Source organism: Musca domestica, unplaced genomic scaffold (genome assembly GCF_030504385.1).
Source record: "Musca domestica strain aabys unplaced genomic scaffold, Musca_domestica.polishedcontigs.V.1.1 15, whole genome shotgun sequence".
NCBI classification, from domain to species: domain Eukaryota; kingdom Metazoa; phylum Arthropoda; class Insecta; order Diptera; family Muscidae; genus Musca; species Musca domestica.
In genome coordinates this window covers 7913603-7928964 of record NW_026712207.1, presented here as the reverse complement: position 1 = coordinate 7928964, position 15362 = coordinate 7913603, and the positions used below count along the sequence as shown (strand labels likewise).

Sequence of the window (15362 nt, the reverse complement as noted above, 5' to 3'; positions counted from 1 at the left end):
GTAGATTTTTATACCCTACACCACATAGTCATAAGGGTATTACGTCTTTGTGGATTTGCTTATAACATGGAAAAGGAAGCGAGATAGACCCATAGTTACTTTTGAGAATCTTTATAGAATGACTTTCTGAGTCGATTTATGCCTGTCAGTCCGTCTATCCGTCCGCCTGTCCATGTATATTTGTGAACAAAATGCAGGTCGCATTTATTATCCGATTGAGATGGAATTTTCCAAAAAAATATTTGTGTGGCCCAAGGACGAACCCCATTGAAATAGGTGAAAATCGCTTCAAATTTAGATACAGCTCCCATATATATCTTGAACCGATTTCGAGTTAATTGTTTACCAAATGGCCAATATCAGTCCACATGACCTGAATGTGGAATCTTCGTAGAATCACTTTCTGAGTCGATTTATGCATGTCAGTTCGTCCGTCGGTCCGTCCATCTGTCCATGTATTCTTGTGAAAAAATGCAGGTCGCATTTATTATCCGATTGAGATGAAATTTTCAAACAACATTTTTTTGGCCTAAGGACGAACCCCAATGAAATTGGAGATAATCGGTCAAAATTTAGATATAGCTCCCATATATATCTTCGTCCGATTTGCTTTGTATTGTGCACCAAACGTGTAATATCAGCCCGAATAGTATGAAATTTTGCACATACAACCAAATTAGGCCTGAAAATAAGTATGCCAAATTTGATCGAAATCGGTTTAGATATAGCTATAGCTCCCATATATATTGTCACATCCGATTTTTTATTTTTTTCCTCCGCAGCCGTAATATCCACTCTGTAACAACAATATTTGGGAAAATATATCAAATGCAGCTCAGAAATACCTTTGCTAAATTTTATCGAGATCGTTTCAGATTTGGATATAGCTTCCATATATAACTTCGTCCGATTTACCTTTTATTGTACACCAAACGTCAAATTTTTGCTCAAATGAAATTTGGCACATGCGACCGAATTGAGTCTAGAAGCTAGTATGCCAAATTTGGTGAAGATCGGTTCAGATATAGCTATAGCTCCCACCAAATGGGCAAAAGTCCGAATTTAAAAGATACATGATTGAATTCTCCCATAAAAACTTTTAATTGTTATGTGGAGCTCTACTAAATTAGCAAAGTGGTGTAGGGTATCATAAAGTCCGTTCCGCCCGACTATAGGACTTTCTTTACTGTTTTTTTTTTTTTTTTTTTGAACAGAATGTAGGTAGCATTTATTATCCGACTGAGATGAAATTTTCCAAACAATATCTGTTTGGCTTCGGAATGAACTCCTTTGAAATTGGTGAGAATCGATTCAAATTTAGATACGTCACCCATATATATCTTCAACCGATTTCGGGTTTATTGTACACTAAATGGCCTATATCAGTCCAAATGACCTGAATTTAAGCACATCCGACCGAATTCAGTCTAGAAGCAAGTACATCAAATTTTCTGAAAATCGGTTCAGATATAGCTACAGCTCCCATATATATATTTCACCCAATTTTTGTGTTCCAAGTCCCTCACATGCGGAATATGCACTGATATATAGATACAGCTCAGAAATAAGTGTTTCAAATTTTGTCAAGATCGGCTTAAATTTGGATATAGCTCCCATATACAGGGTGAGATAAGTGCAACAAAGTCAAACGCCATCATTTTTATATATTTTTTTTAAATTTTATTGAATGAAAGCAAAAAAATGTCGGAAATAGCATCAAATTTTAGAATAAGTTTAGATTTATTCGAATTGGTCACCTTTGGCACGAATTATGGCCTTCAAACGGCCAATGAAAACGTCACACGCTGCCCGAATGTTGCTCTGCGGTATTTTGGCCTATTCCCGGCGAAGCGCTTGCTTGAGTTGATCGACACTTTGGCATTATTTAGTGCCAACCTTGCTTTCCAAAATACTACAGACATAATAGTCCAACGGATTGGTATCCGGAGATTTTGGAGGCCATTGTGCGCTGAAAATGAAGCGAGGAACTTCATTCTGTAACCATTCTTAGGTGCTGCGTGCTGAGTGCGATGGTGCTGAGTCCTGTTGGAATTGAGGTCTAAGGTCTGCGGTCAAAATGTTTGCGTGCCCAAGGCTTTAATACTTCCTCCAGAATATTTTGGCGATAATATTCGTTATTTACTCTGATGTCACGGTCGATTAATAGGAGCGCAGAGCGACCATCGGCTGTTATGGCGGCCCACACCATCACCATGGCCGGCACCGGCGTTTGAGTTCTGGTGGCCAACCGAAGGTGCACATTTTCAGCTGACCTCTTTGGCATGTAGAAACCCGATCATTTTGTTTGTTTCCAAACTGCTGGACAACGAATGTTTTCTCATCGCAGACGGAGAAACCCAAATTCGGCAGTTTACCACTTTCGGCCAAGCGAAGCAACTTTTTAGCTCTTTTGAGTCTATTTTCTTTCTGTTGCGGTGTAAGTTCCTGCACTTTTTGGAATTTCAATGGCTTTACCCGAGCTCATTTTTCCATACTTGCCGAATGGAATATTGCGATATGTTCAGCTCACGAGCCATTTTTCGGCCACTTCGACGCGGGTTTCGATCAAGTTTCTTCTGTAATTTTCAAACCATTTCTGCTGATGTTGCTGTTTTCTTCTGTCCACTTCCTTGACATCGGGCTACGCTACCAGTATCACGTAATCGGTAACGAGCGATGCTACGAGACACAAAAGATTTATTCACATTTAAATGCTGGAGTGCTCTAACGATAGCCACTTGTGGCTTTCCAGCCAAAAACAAAACAATCACACTATCACGCTTGAATTCAATCACGAATAACCTTTTTTCTGGAAAATTCTCACCAAAATGCTTTTGTAGGCTTGTAAACAATATAATGAGCTGTCACTGGAATAATTTAAACAGCCGTCGGAAGAGTGGCTTAGAAATGACAGCAGTCTGAAGTTGGTTGCAGTTTTTTTCATTTCACCCTGTATACCGACCTCATTGCTAAGCATTAACCCGCTTTGGAATGGCGATATCCGACTAATATTTGGAAATTGTAAAACCCAAAACTAGGTGCTTGCTCTACGCTTCACGCTATAAATGGGGATACCTCTGCCAACTTAGGAGAGAGTTCCAGATTTCGTCATAATTAAACATCGAGCCAAAAGAACTTATAAACGTCATTTATTAACTAACCGATTAACGACAATATGAAGAACTTTTGTCCAGCATGATGTTGAGATCGTAACTTTTAAATTAATTTCATTGCCCCGTAGAAGCGACTCTTTTATGGCCACCAATAAATGACGATAGATAAGACCAATATTATTTCATCGCACACTGAGTCATATTACAGCATTTATATCATTGTCTTCCATGCGGATTATCGGAACCAATTAACAGACCAATTCCTCGAATGTTATCATCACTTTTTCTTTAATTCTCCTAATTAATTTAATACCAAATTTTAAGAGCTGTTAATTAATCAAACAATTATTACCTCATATTCGATTTCAAATTCAATACGATTTTGTTTCCAATTCATTTATTTTTTTTCGATTTTTTATTTGGGGTCTCTATATTAGGTATGATTATCACGTTCTGTGTGTTGTTACGTCGCCGTACGCTTATGTCAACAAAACGACACCACATTTTGAACGTGCGGATGTGTATTGGCCGGTTTTCGATTTCATTGATTCGTCTTTCCGTAAAATTGAACGAACGTGTTTTTTTGAATGCTCGCTACGCTACTATGATATTACGCTGTTTGATAAGCGGATTTTGTAGAATTAATTATCCGATATAAGCGTATTAGTCATGGATGCAATTTTGGGATGTTTAGGTAAAAGGGGGGAGTATTATTTTGGTACTGCATCATACGATGTCTGAGAGAAAAGCATCAATAGAAGTACGAAGACTTAAAATTTAAAAAATATAGGAGCGAAGAGATTTTTAGATATTGCAGACCTATAAGGTCTTCTAAAAATACATTCCACAGGTTTCAAAGTCAATAAAAAAGCCTTCTCTAGGTCTTCTATAAACAGAAGGCCCCCTACAGGACCTCCTTTAGGTCTCGTATATATAGAACACCTACTATAGGTCTTCTATCTATCTAGATAGAAGGTCTTCTAATGATAGAAGACCTCCTATAGATCTTCTATGGATAGAAGACCTCCAATAAGACCTCCTTTAGGTCTTCTACAGATGGAAGACCTCCTATTGGTCTTCTATGGATAGGAGACCTCCTATAGGTCTTCTATAGATAGAAGACCTCCTATAGGTCTTCTATAGATAGAAGACCTCCTATAGGTCTTCCATGGATAGAAGACCTACTATAGGTCTTCTATATATAGAATACCTCCTATAGGTCTTCTATAGATAGAAGACCTCCTTTAGGTCTTCTATAGATGGAAGACCTCCTATAGGTCTTCTATTGATAGAAGACCTCCTATGGGTCTTCTATACGTAGAAGACCTCCTATAGGTCTTCTATTGATAGAAGACCTCCTATTGGTCTTCTATGGATAGGAGACCTCCTATAGGTCTTCTATAGATAGAAGTCCTCCTATAGGTCTTCTATAAATGGAAGACCTCCTATAGGTCTTCTATAGATGGAAGACCTCCTTTAGGTCTTCTATAAATGGAAGACCTCCTATAGGTCTTCTATAGATGGAAGACCTCCCATAGGTCTTCTATTGATAGAAGACCTTCTATGGGTCTTCTATACGTAGAAGATCTCCTATAGGTCTTCTATGGATAGAAGACCTCCTATAGGTCTTCTATGGATAGAAGACCTCCCTTAGGTATTCTATAGATAGAAGACCTTCCTTAGGTCTTCTACAGATGGAAGACCTCCTATAGGTCTTCTATGGATAGAAGACCTCCTTTAGGTCCTCTATTGATAGAAGAACTCCTATAGGTCTTCTATGGATAGAAGACCTCCTATAGGTCCTCTATAGATAGAAGACCTCCTATAGGTCTTCTATAGATAGTAGACCTCCTGTAGGTCTTCTATAGATAGTAGACCACTTGTAGGTCTTCTACAGATAGAAGACCTCCTATAGGTCTTCTTTAGATAGAAGACCTCCTAATTGTCTTCTATAGTGGAAGACTTCCTATAGGTCTTCTACAGGTAGAAGACCGCATATATGTCTTCTATAGATAGAAGACCTCCTATAGGCCTTCTATGGATAGAAGTATCAAAGAAATTCTCTCTTTGCCTTCCTCCAATTTGTTCCATTACACTTCAATGTAAGTAGGGCTCTTGAATCTCCACAATTTGCTGCAAGTAGTACAATGGCAATTGCCGACATCTGTTATTCAAATTTGTATCAAGCAATGCTCTAGATTCCACCAAAAGAAAAAAAAATTCTAAACCAAAAAATACAACAAAAAAAACGCACCCGAGAAGTGTGAAAGGCCTTCTTCTTTTGTTTTTGAGATATTATTTTGTATTTTTTTCTTTTTTTGTTAACGATTCAGGTCGTTCACAGACATGGATGTGGTGTACTTCTATTCCATTGCATCATTATTATGGGTAACTAGCAGTTACGCACACACCCTACATTATCAGGGCTTTGTTTATGGGCCACCTTCACTTGGACGACAAGTTAACGAACATGACAAGTTTTCGGGTTTTTTGTTTTGTTGTGTTCGGTGGCTTTAATATCAACATTATTTGGTTACATTAATTTTCGCCGCTTTATTCGGCCTTTTTTGTTTTCATACCTCGCATCCACTTTGAGTCCAAGAACAGTAGCATTTCATTATGTTTTGCTCAAAGCTTGTTGTGTGTCATGCTTGGAGAAGCGAGGTTAAGTGGCAAAGAGTCAGTCTTGCCTAGCCAACCATGAAATGTGATGATGATGACGCTGACGACGATGATGTATTTTCATTACGTGTTACATACTTGTAAATCATACATACGCACACACCCATACAAGCTAACATACCGACATAACATTACGAAATGAATACGGCGTTTTCTTATTTTGCTTTTGTTGTTATTATTCCCGCTTGTCATATTTGTAGCAGAAATTATTTTTTGTCGGAGGAAACCCTGAGAAATAGTTTGGGGATCCACCCCGCCAACATTTGAAATTAATTTTTTTCTCCGCTGCAATAATAACAACAACGGCAGTGGCAGCAGAACTTGCGAAGACATTTAAAGAGAACAACTATTTGTAATTACATGAGAAGACGATGATAAATGTTTGAGGCAGCGTTTCCAAAAGGATTGGCATTATGTAATATGCGAAATGATATATTTTAGGAGGGAGATGGGTTGAGAAGAGCTTTTGGTAGGCCTTTCATTTAGAGAAGATATTTTAAAAGTTTAAAGCTAGAATGTTTTCTACCCTTAGAATATTTTTTGAAGGTCTTCTATACACAAAAAAATGAAGTAGGTCTTCTATCGAAAGAAGGCTTTTTGGAGACATTATGTCTGGGGAAGATTTTTCGTAGATTTATATCAAAGAAAGCCTTTCAGAAGTGTTCTGCCTATATAAAAACTCTTCTAAGATTTTAAATCTGAATAAGAAGTATCCCAGACATTTTATCTAAAAACCATTCTACCCTCCACCATTCTATGGAGGGTATATACAAATTTCCGTTCATACAATTTCATTCCGTTTATAACTCCTCAAAATACTCATGATAGACCCGTATTTTGCCACTAAGTTAAGTTCGTAAATGAGCTATGTCGGTCCACGTTTTCGTATAGTCCCTATATAACGGCTTCCCCCAATATTCGGCATTTTACTATAGTCCATGATAAAAAATTGCGTGTAACAGTCCATGGCATCGTATTGTCTCCATATAACGGTACCTCCAAATATTCAGTACCTTCAAATATTTGATTTTATAGAAATTTTTTTTATCGAAATTATTTCAAATTTCGTATTGGAAGTTCAGAAACGGTACTACAGCCCTTGACAAAAAATTATTTATGCAGATTCACGTCTTCGGATAGCCCCCAACGAAACCTCCCCATATTCGGTATTTTGATGATTTAAGCGACATTATTAGCCTGAATTGCCGTCAAATTTCGTATTTGAAGTTCGGAAACGGACCTGCAGCCTTTGATAAAAAAGTACTAATGCAGATTCACGTTTTCGTTTATAACGGTTTTCATTTAGGCAGTATTTTTCGACGGAATTTTTTTTCTTTTTTTTAAATTTTTCAAGTTCCTCCCAAGTGGTGAAGAGTATTAAAAGTTCGGCCCGGCTGAACTTGGCTTTTTTACATGTTTTTTTTTACATCCTCAGATAGTGAGGCACACTCTTATCCAGATATCTGTCGGATATCTGATACTACAGTAGCCTGTCAGTAGTCGATGCCTACAGTGATTCTATTATATTCCAGGGATTACAGTTAGAACGACCTTAGGTACCCTACAAACGGTTTCCAAGTGTCATCTTCTGTCAGCCTCCCTAGTGAAGACCTTTTCGAAATACCTGATATAATAATTCATCGGTGGTTTAACTGTCTCATCAATCGTTGGATCAGTCGACAGGGAAACATCGGTCATTTCATTCCAAATTGTATTTCTATGTCTTGGGACCCAACAGAGCTTAATGCAGTCTTGTATTTCCAAAAGGCTTTCCCGAAATTTGATGGCACTTGACTCGATAGGCACTTGACTCGATAGGTTTAAAGACCGCCTAATATCCATATGCATAGTCAATGGTCCTCTTACACTATTGTCAAGCCCTCTTGCCATTTCGGTTGCATTCTTCATCGCAAGAACCTCTTCTTGAAAATTCCACAAAAATCACAAAGTTAAGAAGATCTTCTGTGGATTAGGGCAGAACCATCTTGGAACTGTCTGTAAAAAAATCTAGGCCTAGAAGAGCTTCGCCACCACTCCACTCGTCCCTGTCATTTATCATTATGTTAATGTAATCACTAATTCTGACACCCAAAATCCGGGAATGTCCAAAATGCGAAATTGCCAGCTTCCCGCAACTTCAGCGCTCTCCATAATGCTTAAAACTGAGGGAAAATATCCTGCGGTTGGAGATTTTGCATCACGTTTAATTCAGTCTGAGGAGTGCTATTGAAAGCTCCGGTTGTCAGTAAGAACGCAGTCCTTTGTATGGTTCGTAATTTGGACATGAGCGATCGCATGCCACTAGACATTGCACCCATAGGGTAAAACAGGTAGACATCCGATATACGACTTGTGGCCTGAGCTGGAGATGTTTTGGAGATCTTATTTCGACAATAAATCGATCTGATTAAGGAAACCCATTCTGTCTACAGAAGACTTTGAGGAGGTATTTAAAAAAAAAAAATAAAAATCTTTATGGGGTTCTCCATCTTTAAAAGAACCTTAATCAAAGATCCAATATCTAAATATTAATTTCTAAATTTCTTCTGTCTTCGAACAACCTTCAGGAAGACTTTTGAATAGGAGGTCTGTAGGGTGATATTTCTACTTTAAAAGAGCGATTTAGCGATATCCGTCTGTTGTAATCTCGCCATCTTTTGAACGAGTTGAGGTAGGCAGGTTAAGTTCGTAAATGTGACATGTCGGTTCACGTCTTCGTATAGTCCCTATATAACGATTCTTCCCACTATTCGGTAGTTATATGTTATTAGAGGCATTATAAAACCGAATTGTTTCATATTTCGTATGTGAACCTCGTAATGGGTACTACAACCTATGGCGTAATGGGTACTACAACCTTTATAGGTTCACGTCTTCATATAGGCCACATATAACGGTACCACATATAAGGTCCACGAGAAAAGTACCTCCTGATATTCGGTATTTTGATGATTTTAGCCTCATTTTCAATGAAGTTGTCTGAAAATCCACACAAGAAGGTCCTTCTGAGTACTTAGCCCTCTGAAGGAGAATTGCCTATATAGGTCCAAGACATCGTATAGCCCCCGATATTCGCTATTTGGATGATTTTAGCGACATTTTTTGACCCGAATTTTTTTAAATTTCGTTTTTGAAGTTCGGAAACTGTACTACAGCCTATGACGGAAATTGTACATCCAGCTCCACGTCTTCGTATAGTCGTTGAGCGGTATTTTTCGATGAAATTTTTGGAAATTTTTCAAGTTCCTTCAAAATGTTGGATTAAAAGTTCGCCCAGGCGGAACTTAGCTGATTTTTTACTTGTTTCATTTCCTTCTGTCTGTAGAAGAGACATTCAATCAATAGAAGACCTCCTGGAAGTCTACTACTATTTATGGGGGTACCTCTTCGAATTCCTATACCTATGGAAGATAAGTTTTCGAAGGTCTTATATCTGTAGACCTTTATTTGGTCCTACCAATTTTGCATCGATTTCAACGAAGCTTGGCATACGTCGCCTATAAGTCAACTTGATCTTTGTACACCAGGTCTAAAAAATGTAAACTGTTACGCAATTCTGATTGCTTATTTGCTTTACAATCTCCGCTCTTTTGTTGTTATCGCTAACAATTACAAAAACAACAACAAAATGCAATTTTATGCACCAAAAGACAAAAACGCAAAAACAAAACAATGAAGTAAATAAATATTTAACGAAGCATTACCGACCGACCGACTGCATTCAACGGTAAATGCATTAACTGGACAAAAGATCGCCAACGTCATTTAACAACCGGCGACCATGATCCGATGGATGCCACACACTTTGGACACAAAACCCAGCCATTAAAAGCAAATATGGGCTTGTTTACACTCCATTATGTTCCAGCGGATCTTGTCACGTTGTTTCTTCTTTAGATTTTCACAAAAAAAACGTCAACAACAACAACAAATTGTTAAAATTGCAAAACTTACCAACAATTAAGTTTTTTAATAGAGCTTAAATCCGATTGTTTGGATCGTGCAATGACCATTTCTTCCGTGAGGCGTGTCATGATGATGGCGATGCGTTAATGTTGTCGCTCGACGACGTGATACTCGTTGTTGTTGTTATTATGTGTATTATTGTTGCTGACGTCGTCGTGGTAGTTTGTTGTGGCCGACGACGATGATGATGATGACTACTTGGCTAGCGGCTGGCTAGCTTGTGATGCAATTTCAATTGGCTTTGGATGGAATTTCGTATTTTTTTGTTGGTTTTGTTCTTTGCCGTTTGTTTGTTTTCAGGAATTGTAAAATTGCGGCAATAGTTCAGAGTTCTCGCTGTCGTTACAAGTCAGCGGCCGCTATGAAATGAAATGCCGCTTTTATCGTTGTTTGGTTTGCCGTCAATGTGCTGCTGCAATCACCCGACTTAACGTTAACACTGCTTTCCAAACTAAGCTAAGAGTATGGAATAGAAAAATTATTCTGTGTATGGTTGCTTTCGATATAACGACCAACAACAACAACAACAGCGGCCTCCAACAACCACCACCTCTGCTCTACTACCTCCTTCCTCTCTCGCTACTACAACACTTTTTTTGTCCAGGCCTTTTTTGGAGTGTTCGTTCACACAACGCGACTGGAGGTCACAAAACACCAACGCCAACAGGTTTTACTTGTTCTTTGTTAAATAAAAGCAACAAAAAAGAAGAATAAAAAAACAAAAACAATCCAATTCAAACCACTACTCTACGCACACATAACTACAGACATATCGACATACAACATATCTACAAAACGATCTATGGCCACTATACGTATATTCGAGTGCTTAGAAGCGTATATGAAAGAATCGTAATCGTATGTCGTGGGTATGTAGCAGGCGTGCAATTACAAAGGAGCGACCAAGTAATAGTTGTAGTTAAAGTACAGTGTATCACAAAAGTATGCGCACTATTTACAGGTATTTTTATAGCCTCCTGCTTACATTGTATGGAGGGTACATTAAGTTTGCATATTTCATGATCAGCACATTATTCTACGACGATTTAGGAAATAACTCTAGATTCCGAACGGAATATAGTAGGTGGAAAAATTTCACTCTAATGTATTATAGTTCCGTAGAATTTGTATACCCTCAGTCTTATGGCTACAGAGGGTGTGTATCATTTGATACAGTGGACAGTCGATCTAGGGGTGGAATCTATCGGTCTACTCCTTCTGGTACCCCCCCCACAACGGGTTTGTATTAATCATGAAACTGATAAACCTCGAAATGAGCAACAGATTTCATTCAAACTCGTGAAATTGGAGTATATTGCAACACACCTTTTGGTACCTCCCCTCTTTTAAAAGATGGGATATATCGGCTCACTAATTCTGGTATCTACCTCACAACGGATCCAAAATTTGAAAACCCACGGAACTCAAAAAATGTTATACCAAAATGTGGGCCTATACATGTAATGCTTCGCCACCGGAGCTAGAACCCATTATAACCAACAAAAAACACTTTTTAGACAAATCCATGAAAAAATGTGGCAAAAATCGTCAAAATACCGAATATGGGGAGGTACCGTTATATGGTGGCTATACCAAAGCGTGGACCTATACATACAATGTTTCGCCACACGAAGTACGTCCTTTCCAATGTGGTGGTTATAAAAAAACCTGACCAGGTAAGTTTTTTCAAGCCACCAGGAAAAGGAGGAAGTTGAGAAAAGCCGACGAAAAAACGACTGGACATTGATCTAGTCCGGTAAGTTGCCAAAAGCCACCGGAGATTAAAATACTGTTCAGGTCTGGGTTAAGACACCAACACTCGCGTGTATATTATATATGCTCAGAATAAACCGAGGTAACCACAGCTAAAAAAAAACAACCGTCGTATTTCCCTTACTCCAGTCTCTGACAGAAATATATTCCTATAGCGAACTCGGAACAAATCTAGTTTAACAAGAACACTTCCAGTTTTTCGAATTTTTTTCCAGAAGGTAGGCATTGTTACCTTGATTCCGGGAAACTATTTTTTTCTTGGGGGACGGACCCGGGACCCCAGAAAGGCCGAGTTCAAGATCCGGGCTATACCCAGATCCAGTTAACTGTTATATACAGTATAGGTATCGTTTGATCTCTGGACCCAAAAAAGGTATTATGTATTTACCCTAATTGCGGGAAATTATTTTTTTCTTGAGGGACGGACCCGGGACCCCAGATTTTTTGATCCGAAAGGCCGAGTTCAAGACCCGGGCTAGACTCGGAAAGGTAAGAGCGTCAGCTATAATCTGGCATCAATTTTGTTGACCCCCATAATGGGTCCTTTTTCGCCTTTTTGTGGGTTTTATAAAAAAAACGGGGTCAAAAAATCGATAATTTGATTCTAACTTCCGAACCGCTTATAAATAACATAATCATGCGTCCACTTGTTGGATAAGTATTCTTTACCCGCTTTAAAACGATACCTATATTGTCCATATCGCGTAAGTGGTTCCGGGTCTAACCCGGGTCTTGAACACGAACTTTCAGGTCAAAAATCTCCCGGGTCCGTCCCCTAAAAATAGGTATTTTCGGATAGGTATTCTCGCTTTCAAGCGATACCTATAATGTCTATATCGGGTAAGAGGATCCGGGGTCTAACCCGGGTCTTGAACCCGGGCTTTCGGGTATACATCTAGGGTGCCGTATCCGTTCACCAAGAAAAAATAGTTTCCCAAAATCAGGGTAAAAATACCTTTCTTTGGAAAAAAATTTCAGAAAAAATCGAAAAGTTTTTACTAAACTAGAGTCAAGCCAAAATATATTAAATGTTGGACCTGGTTTAAGAATTTAGACCAAATCAATTTTTAAAGCATTTTCATGTTGCTGTTTTTTTTTTTTTTTTAAACTAGTGACTTTAAACAATAAATGTACGTAGACTTTTGCGACACACTGTTACGAACGGGAGACTCTTTAATATCGTTTACTTTTCGTCTAATACGATTTGTTATAACATTTATTCTTTGAAATTAAATTTTATTATTCTCTTCTTCTTTGTTGTCTAATATTTTGTCAACCGTTACTGTTTTTATTAAAGATTGTTCTAATTTTCCTCTGTTTATTTCTTGTTTATTTCTTTCTTAAAACTGTTTCTTTTGTTTTGTTTTGTGTTTTTTTTTTTTTGACTTTCTTAACTTCACAAAATTTGGCAGCTCATTTTTTTCAGCAAAAGAAAATATTTTGTTTGGATATTTTGCGAGATTTTGGGTGTGTTGTTGTTTTTGTAGTACTCCGAATTGTTTGAAATACAAAGAGCATCTCTGAGATACATGGTGTGTGTACTTGTGTCATTAAACGTGTTCTATTGTTGCTGTTGTCGTTGGTGTATCTCATAACGAATCAACATCAGCAGCGGCTGTCAGGCAGCACCACAGTTAGTCAGTCAGTCAACCAGTCCCGATACCACTGCTACTCTTAATTTAATGTATATATTAATTATGGATGACTAAGCGCAATGCCGCCATTCTTTGTTGTTGTTTTTACTTTGTTGTTTCTTTTTTGTTCTATGATTTGTTTTTGTTTATTTAATTTGTGGCCTCTTGTTATACCCTCCCCACCAAAAAGGCCAATGTTAAGATTCCAACTAAGTCGCCTCTACGTAAAGGTTAATATTATTCCAAACAAGTTTTCCTGTTTTCCTCTATGAAATGGAAATTCTGGGAAACAATTAACATTTCATTCGAGGAAAATCCAAAGACTTGGTGGTTTGAAGTTGTGATGTGTCACTTTAAAGTTGAGTGTTAGAATTTTCCTCGAAATTCTCGCACGCATCCAAATTGTGACAGGTACTCTCTGTCTCTCTCTCAGTAACTCATGCTTGGGTCCTCTCTCTCACTTTTTGGAGGGGGGTTTTCACACTTTTCTTTAACACGCCAAGATATTACGACATCGTAACGAGTTACTATTGTTCTGGAGGACAATGCAGATGGAGGTGGTAGTGATGGTGTTGGTGGTCGAGGTTTTTCATTTCGGCTATTTTCAATTTACACTTGCACAAAATTTTCCTGTTTATTTACATATTTTCCACAATTATTTTTTCTTTAATAAAACTTTTTTTGCATTATTTGATGATTTTTCCACTTTTCCAATAACCCAGCTGCTTGATTTATGCGTGTTTTTTCTTGCTCTGTCGAAATTGTGCGTGGGATTTTCCCACTACTCTCACGCTATTAAGCCAACACTTTTTACCGTTATTGCCTTTCACAGCAATTTATTTGTTTAATATTTTCGTTTGTTTTACATAAAATGCCCAGATTATTTTGTTAATTTTATTTTTTGCTTCCTTCTTGTCTACCTTCTTTGATAATAATTTTCTTTCCTTCTTTTTTTCTGTTGGATAGCTATTTTTCTTTAGATTTTCTCATGCATTTACCCGATTTTCCCTGTTTTATTATTTTTTTTTTCTTTAATATACCGCATACGGTTAATACAACGTTGTGTATATTTTTGTTGTTGTTTTTTATCTTATTGGGAGAGAAGGGAAGAATGAAAGGAACCTTCTTCTTCAACCAACCGTACAATCAACACGTACCGACAGACAAACAAGAAAACCGTCTCTCCTCATCTAAATCTACCGAAACACACACAGCATAGAAATTCTACCGTTAAAAACGTGTTGTACATGCAACGCGGCCACTGAGACTGAGCAAATGATGGACTGAAAATTCCAACACACTCTGGTGGAGCCCAACAAAACACCATTCACATAAAATTGTCTCTCTCTTGGACAGAGAATCATGAAAATAATGAATGGCTAGAGAGAGAGAGAAAGAGTGGGAGCCTTATTGTGGACCCCAATAAGGTGAGCAAATGAGAGTGTGAGTAAGTAGCAGTTACTCTCTTGCGGTAAAATTGAATTTTGTTTATATCAATTTTCTTTCTATTCTTTGTCCTCTTTTCGTTGGTGGAGCACTGTTGTTGATGTGGGGGTATTGGTCAGGTAGTTTGTTATGAACATGACTCACAAACAAAATGTCAGAGAAATATTAAACGACAAAAGAAAATATATAACATACAGTGACATATGTTAAAATTAGCACGCAATGTTTAGATGCCAACAGTGTTGCCGTTTCTTGGGATATTGACAAATAGAATATAACGAACGAAATGGTCCAAATTAATGCTAGTAAAGGGTGATTTTTTAAGAGCTGTAGACAATTTTTTAAAAAGCGAGCATCAAAATACAAAAGTCATGATTTTTTATACCCTCAGCCATATAGCTAGAGAGCGAGATGAAAAATTTGCAACCAACTTCAGACTGCTGTCAAGCCACTCGTCCGACAGCTGTTAAAATTATTCCAGTGACAGCTTATTATATTGTTTACAAGCGTACAACAGCACTTTGGTCAGAATTTTCCAGAAAAAAAGTTATCAGTGATGGAATTTAAGCGTGATAGTGTGATTTCTTTTTATTTGGCTGGAAAACCACAAGTGGCTATCGTTAGAGCACTGCAGCATTTAAATGTAAATAAATCTATTGTGTCTCGTACCATCGCAGTGGCCGAAAAATAGCTCGTGAGCTGAACATTTCGCAATATTCCATTCGGCAAATATTGAAAAATGAGTTCG

At 37.8% G+C, this 15362-nt stretch overlaps 1 protein-coding gene across 26 annotated transcripts in view; it reads right to left on the bottom strand.

Annotated features, from left to right (window-relative positions):
• LOC101897730 (GATA zinc finger domain-containing protein 10) overlaps positions 1-14473 on the bottom strand; it is a 57691-nt gene extending 43218 nt beyond the window's left edge. For 8 of the 26 annotated variants that reach the window (XM_020034605.2, XM_059119616.1, XM_059119618.1 and 5 more), the window contains exons 1-2: positions 13811-14448; positions 9750-10217 (exon numbers count right to left, since the gene is read on the bottom strand). In XM_020034605.2, coding sequence (XP_019890164.1) covers positions 9750-9829 — 80 coding nt within the window. In that variant the 5' untranslated portion in view covers positions 9830-10217; positions 13811-14448. Of the gene's footprint in view, positions 1-9749; positions 10218-13781 lie in introns of all 26 variants that reach the window. The other 18 variants (XM_059119622.1, XM_059119623.1, XM_059119614.1 and 15 more) reach the window with 17 other exon arrangements.
• Between the last annotated feature and the right edge of the window lie 889 nt (positions 14474-15362).